Source organism: Ornithorhynchus anatinus, chromosome 3 (assembly GCF_004115215.2).
Source record: "Ornithorhynchus anatinus isolate Pmale09 chromosome 3, mOrnAna1.pri.v4, whole genome shotgun sequence".
NCBI lineage: Eukaryota > Metazoa > Chordata > Mammalia > Monotremata > Ornithorhynchidae > Ornithorhynchus > Ornithorhynchus anatinus.
The window spans coordinates 113,687,306-113,712,070 of NC_041730.1; the positions used below are offsets into that span (position 1 = coordinate 113,687,306).

General features: G+C 46.7%; 1 protein-coding gene across 1 annotated transcript; it reads right to left on the reverse strand.

The window, feature by feature from the left end:
* Window positions 1-2,658: 2,658 nt before the first annotated feature.
* Window positions 2,659-22,263, reverse strand: LOC114810218 (homeobox protein OTX1-like). The gene is made up of 3 exons (XM_029061057.2): window positions 22,060-22,263; window positions 6,868-7,046; window positions 2,659-4,345 (listed from the first exon to the last, which is right to left on the reverse strand). Exons 1-3 carry the CDS (start codon window positions 22,208-22,210, stop codon window positions 3,434-3,436), a joined length of 1,242 nt encoding a protein of 413 aa, XP_028916890.1. The 5' UTR covers window positions 22,211-22,263; the 3' UTR covers window positions 2,659-3,433.
* Window positions 22,264-24,765: the final 2,502 nt, after the last annotated feature.

The window sequence follows — 24,765 nt, forward strand, 5'->3', positions numbered from 1 at the left end:
TGGAAAGAGCTCAGACTTGGGAGTCCGAGGTCATGGGTTCGAATCCCAGCTCTGCCACTTGTCAGCTGGGTGACTGTGGGCAAATCACTTCACTTCTCTGTGCCTCAGTTACCTCATCTGTAAAATGGGGATTAACTGTGAGCCCCACGGGGGACACCCTGATTACCCTGTAATGTAATGTTGGTATTTGTTAAGCGCTTACTATGTGCAGAGCACTGTTCTAAGCGCTGGGGTAGACACAGGGGAATCAGGTTGTCCCACGTGGGGCTCACAGTCTTAATCCCCATTTTACAGATGAGGGAACTGAGGCACAGAGAAGTCAAGTGACTTGCCCACAGTCACACAGCTGACAAGTGGCAGAGCAGGGATTCAAACTCATGACCTATGACTCCCAAGCCCGTGCTCTTTCCACTGAGCCACGCTGTACCCCAGCGCTTAGAACAGTGCTCTGCACATATTAAGCGCTTAACAAATACCAACCTTATTATGGACTGATCTCTTGATTTGGTGTGGCAACCAGTACTCCGTGCACCAAAGAAATAATAGATTTTTGACCACATTCTCCTGCTGGTCGGTGTCCTGACTGGTCCAGTTTGCTGCCTGATTGATTCTTCCTATTTGTCTCTCCTAGTCATTCCCTTCCCTCTTTCATTCATTAATCGTATTTATTAGTGCTTACTGTGTGCAGAGCACTGTATTAAGCACTTGGGAAAGTACAATATAACAATAAAAAGTGGTAATCCCCACCCACAGCGAGCTCACAGTCTAGAGGGCGGGGAGACAGACATCAATACAAATGAACAGACATCAATACAATTCTAATGTATAGATCAATACAGTCTATTCTTCCCTTTTCAGATGGGAATTCACCTAATTCTAGATGAATTAGCACAGCATCCCAAACAACATATGGACCAGCAGGTCTAAACTCTACCTGTCCCTTTTAAATGAATTGTTGGAGAAGAAAATTGAGCCCTCAGAAGTTATGAAGTAATAACATTCACTTTCCTATTCTCAGCATCTTAAAAATCCTAGGATTTTCTCTATTCCTTGACCGGAGCTGGAAAGTAGTGGGAACACTCTCCCATAGTGAGAAAAATCTTTCAAACCCTATTCCAGCCAAAAGATGAATAAATCTCAACATTTTTAAGATGAAAATATTTTGTGACTTTGGGTGTGGTTCACTTTTAAAATCCTCTATATTGACTATACTACTTATTACCACAATGCCCAGTCCATCCCATTCATCAGTCAATCTGACAGTGATAGTCACTGAGTGCTTTCGGTGTGCAGAGCACTACCCTAAGCACTTGGGAGAGCACCACAGTCTATACATGCAATCTCTGCCCACAAGAAGCTTACATCCCATTCTCTCTCCCCCTCCTTTCAATTCAATCTTATTTATTGAGCGCTTACTGTATACAAAGCACTGTACTAAGTGCTTGGGAGGGTACAATATAAGAATAAACAGACACCGACGAGCTTATGGTCTAGAGGGAGTTTACCGTCAAGCACGGTGGTAGATTGTGAGCCCCGTTTTTTACGCACACGGTCCTCTGGATTCTCTCTTTCCTCTCCACCCAAGTTCCACCACCCAGGTAAGAGCTCTAGCCTTGACTTGACTATTGCAGTAGCCTTCTCACTGGTGTCCTCGCCTAAAGGCTCTCCCTGCTTCAATCTATGCTGCACGGATCATCTTTCTGAATCAATCGATTCATATCTCTCTACTCCCTTCAAAGCCCTCTCCTGGTTCCCTGTGCATCTTCGCATAGCAACAGAAACCTCACAGTCCGTTTCGAGACTCTCCACCATCAGGCACCACCTTATCAATCCACTTTCATCTTCCCTTATTCCCTAACTTGCTCTCTTTGCTCTTGCCCAACCAAGCTCCTAGTGTACATTATTCTCAAGTTTCCCATCTCCATCCCCTTACACTAGTCATTCCCCTGCTTTGGAATCCTCCTCCTCATGAGAAGGAACACTCCTCCTCGTAGAAACACATCAATTCAAATCTCTCCTGAAATCTCTTTTCCTCCAACAAGCCTTTCCCAATTTATCAGAACCCTGAGCCATAATTTTCTTTCAGCCAGCTCTATCACTTAGGAACTTATTTGCACCCTACTTAAGTTCACTTATTTTTTACCTCTCTAGTTTAGGTTTGTCTCCCCCATTAGAACATAAGCTTCTCGTGAGCAGGGACATGTCACTTACTGAAGGCATATCTCCTCCAAGAGGCCTGCCCTGACTAAGCCCTTCAATTCTGCTTCCGCTCCCTTCCACGTCTTTTTCACTCAGATCTTCACCCTTTATTCACCCTAACCTCAGCCTCACAGGATTTATGTACATATCCGTGATTTATTTTACATTGTCTATCTCCCCCTCTAGACTCTAAGTTCACTGTGGGCAGGGACCGTGTCTACCAACACTTTTATACTGTAATTTCCCAAGTGCTTACTACAGTGCTCTGCACACAGTAATCACTCAAATCTGATTTTGTTATTCTGGACTTTTCAAGTAGGCACTCAATAGTGTTACTGCCAATACAATTACTATTACTGCTTTGTGAGGCAGGGACTGTGTCTGACCTAATTTTGATTGATTCCTGGAAGTGTGTTTGCGCTCATACCCCTGTCTGAGAACTGATACCAGGAAAAGCACTGGAGACAAAATGAAAACATTTCAGTTTATTGACAAAATGTAGATAATAAAAAAAAACAAACGTTTTTGTTAAAAACCACACTGAGTGGCAAGAGTGTGATCTTGGCCCTGCCCATTGGGCTCACAATCTAATGGGAGAAGACAGATATAAAACAGAAGAGAAAGGTGGGGGGAGGTAGAAAATTCATATCAGTACTTCAAAAGAATCCCCCAATTTAAAAAATATCTATTTCTTTTCTAAAAAAAAAAATAATTTAAATTGTAATAATAATACTTGGTACTTTCAATGCACCGGTCATTGGTAATAGGTGAAAGTGCTTTTCAATACATTTCTCACACAAACCTGTGAGTTGGGGGAGTCTCAAGTAATATTATTCCCAATTTTGATAACTGAAGAGGTAGAGAACTCCAAGCCTTACGCAAAATCAATGTCTTAAAGATTTCTAGCTTCCTTCATCAGCAAAAGGATCTAATATACACCCTGATACTGATTTACATTCACCCATCCCCTCACCAAATTAGCGATTCAGTTCAGCCGTCAATCTAATGTCCTTTTTACAGCCCCATGGATCTGGTCCTACTTGAAAAAAGATTTTGAGTTAGTCGGCGCCCTAGTGACTATAACTAGGTGCGCTCTATTCTTTCAACTGAAAAATCAACTCCATTCCAAGCCAGTTCCCCTACTCGGTGACACAGAGGCCCCAAAAGATTCTGGGATCAGTGCAGATGTCTCAGTGGGCAGAGGGGCCCAACTGAGCCTTCCTCATACTGAGCATTACACAACTTCATTATTACTACTCTCAAGCTCGAAGCCTAGACTCAGCACCTCTTGGCTTATTCCTAAAAACTGAGGATCTTCACCTTCAAACAAACCGTCCAGAAAATGAAGCTGCAGATTTTTCATATCTGGAGAATCAGTATTCTGACAGGCCGGGGAAGCTTCCTGGTCTTGGGTAAAGAGTGACTGCAAGGGTTGGGCCTGCAGGTGCGGGAGTTGCGGCCACTGGGGCTGGAATGGCTGCGGCAGTGGCGGCGGGTGAGGATGGCGGGCTTGATGAGACTGGGGCTGATACTGAGGAGGCCGGGGCAGTTCCGGCTGTGGATGCGGGGGCTGCTGAGGCGGCCGCGGGAATCTCTCCAGCTGGGGAGGCTCAGGCCGCCGTTGGAACTGTTGGGAGAGCTGGCATCGCCGCTGCCCATCCTCCTGCAGATCCGCCCTGCCGGGATACAGGGCGGGAATGGCGGGCTGGTTTCCGTACGGTGGCCTCTGGTAGCAGGGACGCAGTTGCGTGGCTGCCGGGGAAAGCTGAGGCTCGGGCGTTGGGCTCCCGCTGTCGCCGCAGGTGGTGGTGGTGCCAGCGCCCAGATAGAACTGGAAAGCTTCCGGAGTCAGGAAATGGGAATGGCCTGGAGTTTCTATTTCCGTACCGTCGGTCCCTGAGCCACCTAGGCTGGCTGGGGAGGTGCCCGGCCTGGGCCCGAGCCGCACATCGCCCGAAAGGGGCTGAGCAGCATACTGCAGAAAGATGCCCGCGTCAGAGGAGAAGGCGGGAGCGGCGGCCTGCGGGCCTTGCCCGTCCGCAATCAACTGAGGCTGCCTCTGGACGTGGGCTTGCTTTGTGGCGGCTAACACTTCCAGTTTTTTCTTTTGGCCCAGTTGCCTGGCTCTTCGGTTCTGAAACCAAACCTGGAAAGGCAAGACCGCGATTAAAACGGGGGTCGAGTCGAAGTAACTTTTCTGATATAGATTAGGAGAATTTGCTCCTGGGAAGCCATTTCTGCTTCGCTTCTGCTTTACCCACAGGTTTCCATTTTGGAATTTCGATCAACCGTAAATCGAGCCTTACTAAAATACTGACTTAAGAACAAGCCAGTATAAAAGAACGAGGGTAAAAAAAATGCCGAGTTGTTTTTGTAGGGGCATTTCCACCCCTTTTATTTTTTTTTTTAACAGTAATTAGACAGGTAATATTTTCAATGCAGAGTGAAGAAATGTGACAGATTGGGATCTCTTTGCCCACTGATTTTAGTTAGGAAAATTCTGGACTTTCAACCTCTTATATGCAGCCACAGGTTACTTCGGGCACTTTACTTTGGGTTGTGCATTTATGGTTATGGCTTGGAAAGTCCTCTTTGGAGGGTGCTTTTTCCTTCCACTCTCACTCCAGCCCCACTTACATCCTGGACCCAGCCCCACTAACGACTCTGTCCATGTTGGCAACCACTGCTTCTTAAATCTCCTTGTCTTTGGCTAGGGTGAACCCAGCTCGGCATGTTCAAAAAACGGCATGTAACTTGTATATTCCCTTTCAAAAAATCATATTCTCTAGCTTCATATTTTTGAAAGTCTGCTCTAATATTGTCCTGGTGTACACAGAAAATGAGCAGTAGATTTGCTCATGTCATTTAATGGGTGAGTGTTTTTAAATCCCTATGAAAATGATGTTCTGAGCCTTAATTTTTAGGGTTCATTCATTCATTTGTATTTATTGAGTGCTTACTGGGTCAGAGCACTGTACTAAGAGCTTGGGAAAGTACAATACAACAGTAAACAGTGACATCCTCTGCCCAACAATGAGCTCACAGACTGGAGTGGGGGAGACAGACATCAATACAAATAAAATTACAGCTATGTACGTAAGTGCTTTGGGGCTGGAAGGGGAGAAGAGCAAAGGGAGCAAGTCAGGCTGCCGCAGAAGGGAGCGGTAGATGAGGAAAAGTGAGGTTTAGTTTGGGAAGGCCTCTTGGAGGAGAGGTGCCTTCAATAAGGCTTTGAAGCGGGGGAGAGTCATCGTCAGATTAGAGGAGGCAGGACATAGGCTAGGGGTCAGTGGCGAGACAGGCGAGACTGAGGCACGGTGAGAAGGTTCCCACTATAAGAGCCTAGTGACAGTGTGGGAGCGGGCTGTAGAAGGAGAGAAGCAAGGTGAGGTAGGAGGGGGCAAGGTGATGGAGAGCTTTAAAGCCAATGGAGAGGAGTTTGTTTGATACGGAGGTAGATGGACAACCACTGGAATCTGCTGAGGAGCAGGGTGACGTGTCCAGAACGCTTTTGTAGAAAGATGATCCGGGCAGCAGAATGAAGTACGGACTGGAGTAGGGAGAGACATCAGTTTACTATATATGACATCTATTTTTAAATCTTACACTTCCCTCTAATCCCAGCTTTTTGGGAATACATCTGGAAAATTGGAATGCATGTAGTTGAATGTGTCGGTGTAAGCCAAAAAAAAGTTCTATTCCTGAACAGATTCATGAAAATCAATTGGATGTTTAGAATAGCTCTAACATTACTGTGATTACTAGTATTGCTTTTAAGGTAGACACGAGCTAATCAGGTCGGACACAGTCCCAGTCCCACATGGGGCTCTAAAGTCTAAGAACTTAAAATTGAATATTTGAATGTTAAAGTTCAGCTGGTTCCCCCGCCCAACCCACCTCCTTTTGAACTTGCGGGTAAACTAAGAGAACCTTCCTTAGCTGTTAGCAATTGAATAGCCTTTTTGTATAGAACCATATTGCCTACTTAAGGTAGGAGGCAGAGGTGCTAACAACTATCTTTGCAGTAAATTCTCAGGTAGCAACCTGTCTTATCTTTCTTCACGTTTCGGTTCTGGGTTGAAAAGACAATTAATAGATTCGACCTGGGGCTCACACTTTTAGTGCCCATTTTATAGGTGAGGGAACTGAGGCACAGAGAAGGGACTTGCTCAGCACATAGTGGGCGCTTAACAAATACCATTATTATTACTATTGCTTGCCCAAGGTCACTCGGCAGACAAGTGGCAGAGGAGGGATTAGAACCCACGTCCTCTGACTCCCAAGCCCGTGCTCTTTCCACTAAACCACACTGCTTCTATTCTCCCAAGTGCTCTGCACACAGTAAGTGCTCAATAAATATGACTGAGAAATATGGAATTGGAAGCCGACTGTCTCCATCTGTTACCGATTTGTACATTCCAAGCGCTTAGTACAGTGCTCTGCACATAGTAAGCACTCAATAAATACTATTGAATGAATGAATATTTAAGTGTAATATTTATGTCATGAGGGGAAAATGAGGAAAGTTTATTTTTTTTTAAAAAGACTCAGTATGACTGGAAACAGAAAAGTGAACAAAGAAAAAAATCACATGGATATATTTTTTCCAGAGCATCCGAATCTCAGTTATAAAGCGCAATTAAAAAAATGGATGAGAAGTCTACATACCTGAATCCTAGACTCTGGAATCTGAATTAGGGAAGCTAGATGTTCTCTGACTCCAATGCCAGGGTACGGATCCTTGTTAAACGACTTTACAAGAATTTCCAGTTGAGTTTTGTTGAACGTGGTGCGTTTCCTCCTTGCGCCTTCTCTAGCTATAGTGGGAGAGATGGAGACAGGGCAATCTAGGAGGAAAAAATGGGGGAAAAAAGTCAATCGGGTTAATGAAAAAATAAAATAAATAACTGTTGGTATTTGTTAAGCGTTTATTATGTGCAGAGCACTGTTCTAAGCGCTGGGGTAGATACAGCGTAATCAGGTTGTCTCACGTGAGGCTCACAATCTTAATCCCCATTTTACAGATGAGGGAACTGAAGCACTGAGAAGTGAAACGTAACCACGGGATCCCCTTATACACAATTTATATTCCGCTCTGGCAGGAAATATCTGAAGTAGAGGCCAGAGTAATCTGGAGGAATGGAATTAGGTGAAGGCAGAAAAAAGGCCAAGGGGTGCAAAGAATCTGATCTCTACTTCTGACTTTAATAAGTAGCTAACCTAGCTTCTTTGCTAAACTCCTGAGAAAATGCCATCCCCTCCTACCAACCACAGCTAGAAGCAATAGGAATAAGAGGAGGAGGAAGACGAGGAGTTGGAGGAAGAGGGAGATGAGGGAGTATTTATTTAGTAATAGTAGTAGTTGTAGTAGTAAGTGGGAGTTAATAGCCGTAGTATTTAATTTAATGTCTGCCTCCCCCGTGGGCAGGCACATCTCCGCAGCTAAACCCTCTTCTCCCCTCTTTCCCTCTTCTCCTCCCCTTCTCCCGTCCCATCCCCTCAGCACCGTACTCGTCCGCTCAACTGTATGTATCTTCGTTACCCTATTTATTTGGTTAATGAGATGTACATCACCCTGATTCTCTTTATTTCCTATTTGTTTTAATGAGATGCTCTTCCCCTCGATTCTATTTATCGCCACTGTTCTTGTCTGTCTCCCCCGATTAGACTGTAAACCCGTCAAAGGGCAGGGACTGTCTCTATCTGTTACCGATTTGTACATTCCCAGCGCTTAGTACAGTGCTCGGCACATAGTAAGCGCTCAATAAATAATATTGAATGAATCTGTTTACCATCTTGCAATTTCCCAAGTGATTATTAATACAGAGCTCTGCACATTAAGTGCTCAATAAATACCAGTGATTGATTGGGTGTAGTAGCATTTTTTCAATGCCCACTTGTAATAATAATGTTGGTATCTGTTAAGCGCTATGTGCCGAGCACTGTTCTAAGCGCTGGGGTAGATAGAGGGTAATCAGGTTGTCCCGTGAGGCTCACAGTTAATCCCCATTTTACAGATGAGGGAACTGAGGCCCAGAGATGTGAAGTGACTTGCCCACAGTCACACAGCTGACAAGTGGCAGAGCCGGGGTTCAAACCCATGATCTCTGACGCCCAAGCCCGGACTCTTTCCACTGAGCCACGATGCTTCTCTGTGCAGTACACTGTACTAGACTGCAAACTCATTGTGGGTAGGCAATGTATCTCTTCATTCATTTATTCCATCGCATTTATTCATTGCTTCCTGTGTGCAGAATATTAGGCTAAGCACTTGGGAAAGTACAATGCAAGAACAGACAGACACATTCCCTGCCCATAATGAGTGCTTAGTACAATGCTCTGCACACAGTAAGCACTCAACTATGATTGAAAATAAGAAGCAACATGGCCTAGTGGCAAGAGCACGGGCTTGGGAGTCAGAGGATGTGGGCTCTAATCCCAGCTCTGCCACTTGTCTGCTGTGTGACCTCAGGCAAATCAATTCACTTCTCTGTGCCTCAATTTCCTCATCTGTAAAATGGAGATTAAGACTGTGAGCCCCATATGGAACAGGGACTGCATCCAACCTGATTACCTGGTATCTACCCCAGCGCTTAGAACAGTGCTTTGCACATAGTAAGTGCTTAACAAATACCATCATCATTATTATTATTGTTATTACTAGGTGCTGGGGAGCACGCAATACCTTCAAGACAGATTCCCTGACCCAAAGAGCTTCTATTCTAACAGGGGAGAGAAAAATTAAAAAAATCTTTGTAACTAAGACTGCTAAAGAGGGCATAAATTCTCAAATTCTGAAGTTGGCTGGAAGTATACGATTTAGGGTGCTGGGAAAATAAATCAGGGAAAGCTTCTCAGAGAAGGTGGGGGTTTAGGGAGTCGCTGTGGAGATTGAATGGACGGATTTTGGCCACAGAAGGAATATGAGCGTTGAAACGCTCAGAGGGAAAATATGAGATTTGAATGATTGTGAAGAATGGACACCAAAGTAGCATTCATTCATTCAATCGTATTTATTAAGCGCTTACTGTGTACAGAACACTATACTAAGCGCTTGGAAAATACAATTTGGCAACAGATAGAGACAATCCCTAACAAACAATAGACTCAGTCTAGAAGGGGGAGACAGACAACAAAACAAGTAGACAGGCATCTGGCATGGAGAGCATGTTTGTGTCGTCTACTGAGATGAAGATAGGAGAAGGAAGAGGAGAAGATGTAGGGGGAGCGATGGAATTCAGTTTTAATAATAGTAATAATTGTCGTATTTGTTAAGCGCTTACTATGTGCCATGCACTGTACTAAGCGCTGGAGTGGACACAAGCAAATCGGGTTGGACACAGTCCCTGTCCCACATAAGGCTCACGGTCTCACCCCCCCATTTTTCAGATGAGGTAACTGAGGGACAGAGAAGGAAGTGACTTGCCCAAGGTCACACAGCAGATCGGAGATGAGAACCCATGACCTTCTGACTCCCAGGCCTGTGGTCTATCTACTACACCATCCTGCTTCTCTACATTGTTGAGTTTGAGGTCCCGGCAGGGCATCGAAGTGGAGATGTGCGGGAAGCAAGAGGAAATGAGGATTGCACATCAGATCAAGGGTCGGGGCTAGAGAGATTTGGGAATCATCCACATCGAGGTGGTAGTTGAAGCTGATGAGCAGATAAGCTGCCCGAGAAAGTGGATAGTGAAACGAGAAAAGAGGTCAAGGAACGCCCAGGGTAGGAGGATAAGAGCCAAAAAAAACCTCACAAGCTTGTTGAAAAACAAAACAAAAATGGATGAAAACATTTATGTAACAAGATTCCCCTCTCCAAAATCTTTAGATTGAATTATCCCCGATTTTTTTAAAAAATGAAAAGCATTCAGACCCAACCATGACAATTTAAAGCTGGCTTTTTAGCAGTTTTTTTTGTACTTATTGAAGCGCTTACTATGGGCACAGTTCTGTACTAAGCGCTTGGGTTGACAGATACCTTCCCTGCCCACAACCAGTTTACGATGTAGGTTTTCGAAACCACATGTTCAGACGAGTCACCATAAGTCAAGGTTTTATCTAAATCAGACCAAGGCAGGCTGAGAGAGCATCAAATCCAAATTGTTTTGGAAAATCCTCAGTCGATCGTATTTACTGAGCGCTTACTGTGTGCACAGCACTGTACTAAGCTCTTGGGCAAGTACAATATAGCAATAAACAGACATTCCCCGCCCACTGCGAGTTTCCAGTCTAGAGGAGTTCAAACCCTGCAAACCTCTCCCACCCAAAGGCTGACACATAACAGCAGATAAATAATAATAATGGTACTTGTTGAGCGCTTTCTATGGGCCAAGCACTGTTCTAAGCGCTGGGGTGGATACAAGGTTCTCAGGATGCCCCCACGTGGGGCTCACAGTCAACCCCCATTGTACAGATGAGGAAACTGAGGCCCAGAGAAGTAAGGTGACTTGCCCAAAGTCACACAGCTGACAAGTGGGGGAGTGGAATTAGAAGCCTGACTCCCAAGCCCGCGCTCTTTCCACTAAACCACTATGCTTCTCAAAATCCAAACTAAACGTGCCTCAGGCCAAGAAAGGAATCTTTCCCGGACTGAAAGACAAGAAGCAGCGGAGTAAAAAGGAGGAGCGTATTTACCTAGCATGGTGACCTTCATCCTGGCACAAGGCGACAATTGGCAAATTCCCAGCACTGGCGAACTCAATAAAGTGTCTCCTTGGTGGCTTTTCCTTCTATTTAACCCTCTCAACCCGAAGTCTCCTCCCCTTTTCCCGGAGCCACGCCTCCCTTGGACCTTTTCACACCTCCACATAGGTTTCCAATCCAGCAGCCCGGCCTAATTCTATCACTTTCTTTCAAAAGCCCACCATATTCTCCATAGAACCATTTTTGCGTTGATTTTCCCCATCGTAGCGCTTTGCATATATGTGTCAGTAAGAGCTCTGGAGGATGTCTTCCCCTTAGCCTTGGGAAACTCTCTGAGGACAGGGCATCTTCCACTTGCCTGCTGTGTGACTTCGGGCAAACCACTTCACTTCTCTGGGCCTCAGTTACCGCATCTGTAAAATGGGGGACGAAGACTGTGAGCCCCATGTGGGCCAACCTGATTATCTTCTATCTGCCCCAGAGCTTAGAACAGTCCTTGGCACATAGTAAGCCCTTAAATACCATCTTCAATTTTATTATATTCATTCACCGAACCATAATTGAGAGCTTACTGAGTGCAGAATGCTACTAAGCGCTTGGAGAGCACAATTCAGCCACAAAGAGAGACAATCCCTGCCCACAATGGGCTCACAGTCTAGAAGGGGGGAGTGCTTACTGTGTGCAGAGCACTGTACTAAGCGCTTGGAAAATACAGTTCAGCAGCAGAGACAATCCCTGCCCACACCGGGTTTACAGTCTAGAATCAATGAACTCCAAGGGCTTAGTACAGTGTTCTGCACACACTGAGCGCTCAAAAAGTACTATTGTCTGCTGAGGTTGGATAAAGGCGCATTGGCCTTCTCGGAGAATACAATCACACCTGGAAATCATTAACAAGGCCTCTCCAAATGCGCAATGCCGGCGATCGGCGCTGATTGCCCTCGTTTTGCGGACAGTGCCCCTAAAACCGGGATGGTTTATTAGCAGAATGTTAAGGAATAAGGGCAGAATGTTAAGGAATTTCCCTTTCACCGAAAAAGGGAGTCGTGGAGCGGGCGGAAAACCGAACCCTCTGAGACATTGCCCCAGGCTAGGCCGCTGGACGATTTGGTCGTCAAATTTGGCTGAGTTCCTTGAATCACAGAGAACTGAATGAACTGTTAATAGGGTCCTAAACTGCGGCGACCCTCCAAGTTCGAGGGATTTGAGATCATGCCGGAACATGCCTCAGAGCTGTCGGGTTTAATGCATCGCCACGCCACCTCCATTTCTCCCTCCAAAAGACCACAGGTCTGAATGCCAGGTGCAACCATGATATTTGCTGTCTAGGAAAACCAAATAAACGAGCGAACTTTTAGGGCCTGTATAATCACAACTGTTGAATCGATTAATCGTATTTATTGAGCACTTACTGTTTGCAGCTCACTGTACTAATTAGAGAAGCTGCATGGCTCAGTGGAAAGAGTACGGGCTTGGGAGTCAGAGGTCATGGGTTCGAATCCCCGCTCTATCACTTGGCAGCTCTGGGACTGTGGGCAAGTCACTTAACTTCTCTGGGCCACAGTTACCTCATCTGTAAAATGGGGATTACGACTGTGAGCCTCATGTGGGACAACCCGATGACCCATCGCTTAGAACAGTGCTCTGCACATAGTAAGTGCTTAACAAACACCAACATTATTATTATTGCTAAGCACTTGGAAGAATACACTACAACAGAGTTGGTAGACACGTTCCCAGCCCATAGCGATTTTACAGTCTAGAAGATCCTAAGTTTCCAGAAGACTGTGTTTTGCTTGCCTGTATTCTGCCGTTTTTTCCATATCTTCTGCCCGGGTTTTAGCTCCGGAGGAGGTCTCCTCTGATGCCGTGGGCGAAGCAAAATGGAAAATGCAATTCAGAAGGGTAGAGATCTTTATTAAATACTCAAAGATCCAAGCATCAGGTGGGTAGATGGTGAAAAAGCTCATGCTAACAGTGGTGAGAACTGAGGAGAGGGCCTCCCTAGAAATCATTTGTTAACGACAAATGATGAGGTTTTAAAAGTGTGGACAGTGATAACAAAGGCTACAGGAGACAGTCACCAGTTATCACTTCATTAGGAATTTCGGGGCAAGGCCCGGTTTCTGTAAAAGGCGACAACCCCCATTTCATCCCTAGGGGAAAAAAAAAAAAGCCCAATCCTCGCTCTCTGACCTGGTTTTGCACCCCTTTGGATACTAACTGACCTTCATAGCCGTTCCTACACAAGATTATGCCAAATGCACCCAGAATCAGAAGCTGCAAAAGAACGGGGCAGACTTCCTGCAGCCGGGCAATACTGCTAGCTGAAATCTGGTGTACCACCTAAGAATAATAATTGCATTTTTATTATTATGGTATTTGTTAAGCACTTGCTATGTGCCAAGCACTGTTCTAAAACGCTGGTGTAGATACAAGGTAATCGGGTTGTCCCATGTGGGGTTCACAGTTTTAATCCCCATTTTCCAGATGAGGTAACCGAGGCACGGAGAAGTTAAGTGGCTTGCCCAAGGTCACACAGCAGACAAGTGGCAGAGTGGGGATTAGAACCCATGTCCTCTGAATCCCAAGACCGTGCTCTTTCCATGAAGGCATGTAAGTGCTTACTCTGTGCCAGGCACTGTTCTAAACGCCGGGGTAGAGACAAGGTAATGAGGTTGGACACAGTTCCTGTCTCACATGGAGCTCACAGTCTCAATCCCCATTTTACAGATGAGGAAATTGAGAAGTGAAGTGATTCGCCCAAGTTCACAAAGCAGACAACTGGAGAAATTGACGACCTCCAATTGCGAAGTCCATGCTTTTGCCAATAGGCCAAACTGCTTTTATCCAAGCCGAGGCAGAGATCCCAATTTATCTCGCTCAAGAACTAGCATGTTAAGTGGCTTCCTCCACCACCTCATTTTCCTCCTCCCCCTTCCCTTTCACCTTTTCCTCTCCTCCTCCTCGTCTTTTCTTCCTCCTCCTTGTCCTCTTCCTCCTCCTCTTCTTCCTTTCATTCATTCATTCAGTTGTATTTACTGCGCGCTTACTGTGTGCAGGGCACTGTACGCTAAGCGCTTGGAAAGTACAATCTGGCAACAAATAGAGACAATCCCTACCCAACAACGGGCTCACGGCGTAGAAGCGGGGAAACAGATGACAAAACAAGCAGACAGGCATCAATAGCATCAGTCTAAATAAGTAGAATTATAGATATGTCCTTCCTCTCCTTCCCCCACTCCCCTGGGTTTATCAGGCTCCGATCGAGTTCGGGGCCACTGATCCGAAGCGAGGAGAAGTGTCCTTGGAAGGCCACAGTTTACTCCAAAAGACACAGTGGCTGCGGCTCACATTAGGCCAGACGCCACTCTTCCCACCCAGCCCGACGCGGAAGAGGCCGCACCAGAAAGTTGCCAGCCCTTTAGCCCCTTGCCCTCCTCTTCGCCTCCCCATTCTCAGCCACCCGCCCCGCCGACGGTGCCATGCGTCGGCGGCTTTGTGGGTAGAACGCTGGCCTGGACGTCAGAAGGACCTGGGTTCTAATCCCCCTCCACTAAACATCTGCTGTGTGACCTCGGGCTAGTCACTTCACTTAATAATAATATTAATAATAATGGTATCCGTTGAGCCCTTACTATGTGTCAAGCATCCTCCTAACCACTGGGGTAGTTACAAAGTAATCAGTTTGTCCCATCTGAGGCGCGCAGACTTAATTCCCATTTTACAGATGAGGTAACGGAGGCACGGAGAATGAGAATAATTATGGAATTTGTTACGCACTATGTGTCAGGCACTGTACTAAGCACTGGGGTAGATACAAGCAAATTGAGTTGGATACAATCCCTGTCCCAAGTGGGTCTCACATTCTCAATCCCCATTTTACAGATGAGGTAACTCAGGCACAGAGAAATTCAGTAATTTGCCCAAGGTCACACAGCAGATGAGTGGAGGAGTCAGGATTAGAACCCATGTCCTCTGATTCACAAACCCATGCTCTTGCCACTAGACCATGCTGCTTCACTTCTCTGGGCCTTAGTTGCCTCTTCTGGAAAATGGGGAGATGAGTGTGAGCCCCATGTGGGACAGGGACTGTGTCCAACCTGATTTACTCATATCTACCCCAGTTCTTAGAACAGTGTTTCATTCAATAGTATTTATTGAGCGCTGACTATGTGCAGAGCGCTTGGAATGAACAAGTCGGCAACAGATCAAGACAGTCCCTGCCGTCTGACGGGCTTACAATCTAATCATGATTTTGGTATTTGTTAAGCGCTTACTATGTGCTGAGCACTGTTCTAAGCGCTGGGGTAGATACAGGTTAATCAGGTTGTCCCACGTGAGGCTCACAGTTAATCCCCATTTTACAGATGAGGGAACTGAGGCACAGAGAAGTGACGTGACTTGCCCACGGTCACACAGCTGACAAGTGACAGAGCTGGGATTCGAACTCAGGGCCTCTGACTCCCAAGCCCGTGCTCTTGCCGCTAAGCCACGCTGCTTCTCTGCCTAAGTGCTCAACAAGTGTCATAATCATAATTATTATCATCATCATGATTATTATTATCCCTCTTCTCCCCCCCCCCAGCACCCCCCCACAGCCCAGGGAGAGAGAGAGGGACACTTGGTCTCTTCCGCACCCCTCCCCAGGGCAGCTCTGCTGTCTGTTGTGTGACCTTGGGCAAGTCACTTCCTCTGGCCCTCAGTTACCTCATCTGTAAACTCCCAGACTGAGCTTCCCCTTTTCCCTCTGCTCCCACTACTCCTCTTTTACCTCCCCCTTCCCCTCCCCTCAGCTAAGCCCTCTTTTCCCCCCTTTCCCTCTGCTCTTCCCCCTCTCCCTTCCTCTCCCCTCGGCACTGTGTCCGTCCGCTCCACTCTATATATTTTTATTACCCTATTTATTTTATCAATGAGATGTACATCACCTTGATTCTATTTATTGCTTTTGTTTTAATGAGATGTTCATCCCCTTGATTCCATCTATTGCTGTTGTTTTTGTCTGTCCGTCTCCCGCGATTAGACTGTAAACCCGTCAATGGGCAGGGACTATCTGTTGCTGATTTGCACATTCCAAGCGCTTAGTACAGTGCTCTGCACATAGTACAGAGAAGCAGCGTGGCTCAGTGGAAAGAGCCCGGGCTTGGGAGTCAGAGGTCAGGGGTTCAAATCCCGGCTCTGCAACTCGTCAGCTGTGTGACTGTGGGCAAGTCACTCCACTTCTCTGTGCCTCAGTTACCTCATCTGTAAAATGGGGATTAAGACTGTGAGCCTCACGTGGGACAACCTGATGACCTTGTATCTACCCCAGCGCTTAGAACAGTGCTCTGCACATAGTAAGCGCTTAATACCCACATTATTATTATAGTAAGCACTCAATAAATACTATTGAATGAATGAATGAATGTAAAATGGGGATTAAGAGTATGAGCCCTATATAGGACAGGGACAATGTCCGCCTTGATTACCTTGTATCTACCCCAGCACTTAGAACAGTGGTTGGCACATAGTAAGCGCTTAAGAAATACCATCATTATTTTTATTTCCACTCCAGCAGAAGTCGGACCGGGCTGCACTAAAATCAGCTTCCTGGTAGCTTCCAAGGAGTGCGCTCTGCGCTGAAATGCTTCCCTTCTCTCGGCACAACGAGCTCACAGATGGCTAAGGGAAAATAGATGCACTTCTGCGCGGGAAGATGGGGGAGTACCAGGCCTGAGCAAATCATAATTAGCAAGAATTATGGTATCTGTTAAACACTTACTATGTGCCAGGCACTGGACTAAGCGCTGCGGAGGATACGAACAAATCAAGTTGGACACAGTGTCTGTCCCACCTAGGGCTCACAGTCTCAATCCCCATTTTACGGAAGAGGTAACTGAGGCCCAGAGAAGGGAAGCAACTTACCCAAGGTCAGGCAGCAGCAAGTGGCGAAGCCGGGATTAGAATCCGTGACCTTCTGGCGCCCAGGCCCGTGCTCTAGCCACTAAAGGCAGGAGCCGGTCAGACCCCCGGGAAGAACCCCAGGAAAGGGGAACCCGGGATGATGGGCCCTTCTTGCTAAGCAGTAGCAAGACAACGGCCTCCCCTAGAACTGCTTTTTATTTACACGTGTCCTCAGTACTTCTCAAGTTACTCAATTATTCCTCCCCTCTTCAAAGCCTTATTGAAACCACATCCCCAAGAGTTGTTTCCTAAGAGAAGCAGCATAGCTTGGTGGAAAGAGCATGGCTTGGGAGTCAGAGGTCATGGGTTCTAATCCCCCCCTCTGCCACTTGTCAGCTGAGTGACTTGGGGCAAATCAGAAGCAGCGTGGCTCAGTGGAAAGAGCCCAGGCTTGGGAGCCAGAGGTCATGGGTTCGAATGCCAGTTCTGCCACCTGTCAGCTGTGTGACTGTGGGCAAGTCACTTAACTTCTCGGTGCCTCGGTTCCCTCATCTGTAAAATGGAGATTAAGACTGTGAGCCTCATGTGGGACAACCTGATTACCTTGTATCTACCCAGCGCTTAGAACAGTGCTCTGCACATAGTAAGCACTCAATAGCAACATTATTATTATTATTATTATTATTCTCTGTGCCTCATCTGTAAAATGGGGATTAAGATTGTGAGTCCCTCATGGGACAACCTAATTACTTTGTATCTACCCCAGCACTTGCTTACTACGTAGTAAGCGCTTAACAGATATCATTATTATTATTACTAAGCACCCCCTTTCCTCTTCTCCCACTCCCTTCTGCGTTGCCCTGACTTACTCCCTTTATTCTTCCCCCCATCAGCCCCACAGTACTAATGTACGTAGCGGTAATTTATTTATATATGTTGGTGTCTGTCTCCCCCTCTAGACTGTGAGCTCGTTGTGACACAATCCCTGTCCCATGTGGGGTTCACAGTCTCAATCCCCATTTTACAGATGAGGTAACCTGATAAGCCTGTATCCACCCCAACGTTTAGTACAGTAAGTGCTTCATAATAATAATAAAAAGAATAATGTTGGCATTTGTTAAGCACTTACTATGTGCAGAGCACTGGGGTAGATAGGGGGTAATCAGGTTGTCCCCTGCAGTCTTAATCCGTGCTAGAGAAGCAGCTGGGCTCAGTGGAAAGAACGTGGGCTTGGGAGTCAGAGGTTGTGGGTTCTAATACCGGCTCTGATGCTTGCCAGCTGTGTGACTTTGGGCAATTGACTTAACTTCTCTGTGCCGCGGCTACCTCATCTGTAAAATGGGGATTCAAACCGTGAGCCCCGCGTGAGACAACCTGATCACCTTGTATCCCCCAGGGTTTAGAACAGTGTTTTGCACATAGTGAGAGCTTAACAGATACCATATATTTTATTTATTTTTTTAATCCCTATAATAATAATAATGTTGGTATTTGTTAAGCGCTTACTATATGCCGAGCACTGTTCTAAGCGCTGGGGTAGACACAGGGGAATCAGGATGTCCCACGTGGGGCTCACGGTCTTAATCCCCATTTTACAGATGAGGTAACTGAGGCACAGAGAAGTTAAGTGACTTGCCCACAGTCACACAGCTGACAAGTGGCAGAGCTGGGATTCGAACTCATGACCTCTGACTATTTTACAGATGAGGGAACTGAGGCACAGAGAAGTTAAGTGACTTGCCCACAGCCACACAGCTTACAAGTGGTAGAGCCAGAATTTGAACCCATGATCTCTGACTCCCAAGCCCGCACTCTATCCACTGAGCCCCGCTGCTTCTCTATAAGAAATGCCATTAAAAAATCAGGAGAGCAATAATGCTGTAATGCTGATTTGTCTCACAAGGTCGTTGGGGGAATTAAAAACATGATTTTAATACTCTGCAAACGCAAGCAGTCCTCGAGGGGACGGGAGAATGAAGGGAGAATGAATTCAGTGGAAAGAGCCTGGGCTTTGGAGACAGAGGTCATGAGTTCGAATCCCAGCTCGGCCACCTGTCAGCTGTGTGACTGTGGGCAAGTCACTTCACTTCTCTGGGCCTCAGTGACCTCATCTGTAAAATGGGGATGAAGACTGTGAGCCCCACGTGGGACATCCTGATTCCCCTTTGTCTACCCCAGCCCTTAGAACAGTGCTCGACACATAGTAAGCGCTTAACAAATACCAACATTATTATTAAATCACGGCACTTCTTTCTCCTGTCCACTCATTCAATCATCAGAGCATCGGTCGGAGAGTTTGGGAGGGTACAATCAACAATATTGCTCTTTACTCCTCCCCCGTATCAGCCCAAAGCACTTATGTACATCACTGTCATTTTATTTTTATTGCTGTCTCCCCTACTCTGGACTGTGAGCTCGTTGTGGGCAGGGCATGCGACTGATGTTCTCTTGTCCTCTCCCAAGTGCTTACTGTGTGCAAAGCACTGTGCTAAGCGCTCAATAAATACGATTGAATGAAAGAACAATAAACAGACGTATTCCCTAGCCACAACGAGCTTACAGTTTAGAGGGAAGAAGCCATGGAAGCTTCCACCTCCTCCAAGAGGCCTTCCCTAACTAAGCCCTCATTTCCTTTTCTCTCACTCCCTTGATGTCCTCCTGATTTGTTTCTTTTATCCACCCCTCCCTCAGTCCTACAGCACTTATGCACATATCTATTCATTTATTTATGTTAATGACCGTCTCCCCCTCTAGACTGTAAGCTCATTGTTATATTGTACTCTCCCAAGCATTTAGTATGCGCTGGGCACACGGTAAGTGCTCAATAAATACGACTGATTAAGTAAATAGGCTAGGATGAACTATCAGGATAAAAAAATGAGTGCCATGAAATATTCCTTTGTGTATTAATAGGAATTTTAGAGACGCGGCATGGCCTAGTGGAAAGAGCATGGGCCTGGGAGTCATTCATTCAATAGTATTTATTGAGCACTTACTATGTGCAGAGCACTGTACCAAGCGCTTGGAATGGACAATTTCGTGGCTCCGTGGAAAGAGCACGGGCTTTGGAGTCAGAGGTCATGGGTTCGAATCCCCGCTCTGCCGCTTGTCAGCTGTGTGACTGTGGGCAAGTCACTTCACTTCTCTGTGCCTCAGTTCCCTCATCTGTAAAATTTAGTTGCCATTGTTTTTATGAGATGTTCTTCCCCTCGACTCCATTTATTGCCATTGTTCTTGTCTGTCTCCCCCCATTAGACTGTAAACCCGTCAAAGGGCAGGGACTGTCTCTATCTGTTGCCACCTTGTTCATTCCAAGCGCTTAGTACAGTGCTCTGCACATAGTAAGCGCTCAATAAATACTATTGAATAAAATGGGGATGAAGACTGTGAGCCCCACGTGGGACAACCTGATTCCCCTGTGTCTACCCCAGCGCTTAGAACAGTGCTCTGCACATAGTAAGCTCTTAACAAATACCAACATTATTATTATTATTATTATTTGGCAACAGATAGAGACAATCCCTGCCCAATAACAGGCTCACAGTCTAACGGGGGAGACAGCAAAGCAAAACAAAAAACATAAAACAAAGACACAAAACAAAACACATCATAGGACCTGGGTTCTAATGCTGACTCCAGCACTTGTCTGCTCTGTGATCTTGGGCAAGTTACTTAATTTCTCTGCACTTTGGTTTCCTTATCAGTAAAATGGGGATTAAATCCTACCCTGTCCTATCTAGACTGTGAGCCCCATGTGGGATCTCATTATCCCATATCTACCCCCAGCACTTAGTACGGGCCTGGGAGTCAGAAGGATCTGGGTTCTAATCCCAGATCTGCCACTGGTCTGCTGTGTGACCTTGGGTAAGTCATTTAACTTCTCTGTGCCTCATTTACCTCATCTATAAAATGGGAAGAATGTGAGCTCCTTTTGGGACTGTGTCCAACCTGAATAACTTGTATTTAACCCAGCATTTAGAACAGTGCTTGGCACACAGTAAGTGCCTACCAAGTACCATAATTATTATTACTGTTATCTAGTCAATGCTGAAGGATGACGACTCTGTTCCAGGCTTCCTTCCGTTGGTTTGGGATTTGTGTTAAATATTTTATGAGTAATGAGCAATTATCTTGCCTAGTGCAGATAAGGACTCTGTGCAGATTTGGGGCAAGTTAATTAGCTGAACAGTGCCCAGCACTTAGAACAGTGCTTGGCACATAGATGAAGATAGCTTTGAGGATAGGGAGGGCTATGGTCTGGTGAATTTGTCCAGGGAGGTGAGTTCTAGCGAGTCCTTCTTACTCAACAGCAAGCTCCACATGGGACAGGGAATGTTTCTACCCTAGTGTTTAGAACAGTGCTTGACACATATCATGCACTTCACAAATGTCATTAAAAAAATGGCACCAGTGAAGATTTTGAGGTGGGAGTGTCCAGAAGGAGATATGGGGAGGGCAGGTGGAACCACATCGAAGTGGACATGTCCTGGAGGCAAGATTAAATGTAGGATTGTAGGTTAGGGAAGAGATAGATTTGGAAATCATCCTAATAATAACAACATTGGTATTTACTATGTGCAGAACACTGTTCTAAGCACTGGGATAGATACAAGGTAATCAGGTTGTCCCACGTGAGGCTCACAGTCTTCATTCCCATTTTACAGTTGGGGGAACTGAGGCACCGAGAAGTGACTTGCCCACAGTCACACAGCTGACAAGTGGCAGAGCCGGGACTCGAACCCCTGACCTCTGACTCCCAAGCCTGGGCTCTTTCCACTAAGCTGCGTATTTGTTAAGCACTTACTATGTGCCGAGCGCTATTCTAAGCTCTGGGGTAGATATAGGGTAATCAGGATGTCCCACGTGGGGCTCACACTTTTAATCTCCATTTTACAGATGAGGGAACTGAGGTACAGAGAAATTAAGTGACTTGCCTAAGGTCACACAGCAGACAAGTGGCAGAGCCAGAATTAGAACTCACATCCTCTGACTCCCAAGCCCAGGTTCTTTCCACTAACCCGCACTGCTTCTCTAATCGGCACAGGCTTGACAGGCTTGAAGCCACGGGAGCAGAGGAGCTCCTTGGGAGGGGAAGTTCAGGGTGAGAGGTGTCAGCTGTGGGACTTTGGGCAGGTCACTTCACTTCTCTATGCCTCAGTCACCTCATCTGTAAAATGGGGATTAAGACTGGGAGCTCTATGTGGGGCGACCTTGTTGTGAGCCCCTGGTTTGTACCATGCCAGGACTCAGAGTAACCACACTTCTGATCACCAAGGTTGATGAGGAAAGTTTTTTTTGCTTAGTTTTACCAGTGTGCAAGGGAGTGACACATACATATACTCACTCCACCAAGGGCCCAATACCAATCTGCAGTCAAAGGATCCTCTTCTGCCAATGCTTCTTCTTTCTGCTTCCAAGGGCCACTGTCCTTTGCTGCCTCCGAGCGCTGCTCTTCTGCTGCACTAATGTTTGCTCCTCTCTGCATTTCAGCCTGCCTCTGTGGTGCTTCGCAACATGCCCCCCTTGTATATCCACCTCCAGGTGCCCCCATGCCCTCCGAAACAACCGCCTTTTATCAGCCTTACGCGTGGCAGCTGTGGCTTATATGGCAGACATTGATTGATGCGGGCCCGTTACTGGGTAGAACGGGGAGAGAATAATAATAATAATTTCGCTATTTGTTAAACGCTCACTATGTGCCAAGTTCTAAGCGCTGTGTAGATACTAGGTAATCAGGTTGTCCCACGTGGGGCTCACGGTCTTAATCCCCATTTTACAGAGGAGGGAACTGAGGCACAGAGAAGTGAAGTGACTTGCCCACAGTCACACAGCTGACAAGTGGGGGAGACAGAATTAGAACCCGTGACCTCTGACTCCCAAGCCCGGGCTCTTTCCACTGAACCACGCTGCTTCTCGAGGGAAGGCCACTCCTCCCTCCATGCTCCCCCCTTCACCCCCGCCACAGGCCAGCAATTACCTGTCTCAGATAGAGCCCATCAGTGCCTTCGCAAATCTCTTCCTTCTTGTTGTTTGCGGGATAATAATAATGATAATGCTGGTATCAGTTAAGCGCTTACTATGTGCCGAGCACTGTTCTAAACACCCGGGGTGGACACAAGGGAATCAGGTTGTCCCATGTGGGGCTCACAGTCTCAATCCCCATTTTACAGATGAGGGAACTGAGACCCAGAGAAGTGAAGTGACTGGCCCAAAATCACAAAGCTGACGAGTGGCAGAGCGGGGATTAGAACCCGTGACCTCTGACTTCCAAGCCCAGGCTCTTTCCACTAAGCCATGCTGCTTCTCTAACAGCCCCTAATAAGGCAGCTTGTTGTGGGCTCACCACAGCCCTGATTGCCTTGTACCTGCCTCAGCGCTCAGAATAGTGCTTGGCACATAGTAAGTGCTTAACAAATAATAATAATGTTGGTATTTGTTAAGCGCTCACTATGTGCACAGCACTGTTCTAAGGGCTGGGGTAGATACAGGGTAATCAGGTTGTCCCATGTGAGGCTCACAGTTAATCCCCATTTTCCAGATGAGGTAACTGAGGCACAGAGAAGTGAAGTGACTTGCCCACGGTCACCCAGCTGACGAGTGGCAGAACCGGGAGTCGAACGCATGACCTCTGACTCCGAAGCCCGGGCTCTTTCCACTGAGCCACGCTGCTTCCCCCAGGATCAAGGGATCAAGTCCAGGGATGGCAGAAGGGAGTCAGAGAAGTGGGAAGTCAGAAGTAGGAGTCAGAAGGTGGTGGTTCTAATCCCGGCTCCGCCACTTGTCTGCTGTGTGACCTTGGGCAAGTCACTTCACTTCTCTGTGTCTCATTTACCTCATCTGTAAAATGGGGATTGGGACTGTGAGCCCCATGTGGGACGAGGACTGCGTCCAACCTGATTTGCTTGAATCCCCCCCAGCGCTTCGTAACAGAGCTGAGAAGAAGGAAGTCCTGAGGGCGATTGACAGACAAGGAAGCAAGAGAGTTGAGGTTGATGAAAAGGAAATGGTGGGGTAGGCCTAGAGTCCACAGGTCATGACATGGGGGTGAGATAGATTATTAGACTTAAAAGGAGTGGTTGAAAAGGCAAGTTAGAAAGTTACGGTCGAGTAGCGATAGGTGGAAGTTAAGAAGGGAGCGTCGTCTGGAGAGATTGTGGCATTTATTAAGCTCTTACTTTGTGCCAGGCACCGTACTAAGCGCTGGGTGGGGATTCAAGCAAATCAGGTTAGATCCAGTCCCTGTCCCACATGGGGCTCCCAGGGCTCCCAGTCTCCACCCCCATTTTACAGATGAGATAACTGAAACACAGCGAAGTGACTTGCCTAAGGTCACACAGCAGGCAAGTGGCGGAACCGGGATTAGAACCCATGACCTTCTGATTCCCTAGACCCATGCTCTATCCCGTTAGGCCACGATATCTAACTGGTGTCCAGACTAACGTGTGGCTATAGAGGGATGGAGCGAGAGCTGAGGAGTGTAAAGATCCAGAATACGGGGTGTTTAGAGGGATCCCAACGTGGCAGTTGAAGTCCACAAGAGTCAGAATAGGAGAAGGGAGGGAGAATAGGAAGGAGAGGAAAGAAACTGCAGTCAGCGCGGGTAACTGGAACTGTAGAGCTTCAGGCACGTCCCCTGATCCCACAGAGTATCCATCGTAACGGGGAGCAGATGTAAAACCTCAACACATCCTAAATGCAGATCAACCATTGAATGTACAGACGAAGGGATGTGTAAAACTCAAGCGCCGAGGATGAGCCTAAACGTATAACGGTGCTAAGGGAGTCTGTCAGCTAGCCGTGGCTTAGAAGGAGAAGCAGTGTGGCCCAGTGGATAGAGTGTGGGCCTGGGAGTCAGAAGGACACGGGTTCTAATTCTGAATCTGTCACTCGTTTGCTCTGTACTCCTGGGCAAGTCCCTTAACTTCTCTGGGCCTCATCTGTTCTCGTCCGTTCTAAGCGCCGGGGTAGATATAAACTAGTCAGGTTGGACGCGGTCCCTGCCCCACATGGGGCTCACATTCTTAATCCCCATTTTCCAGA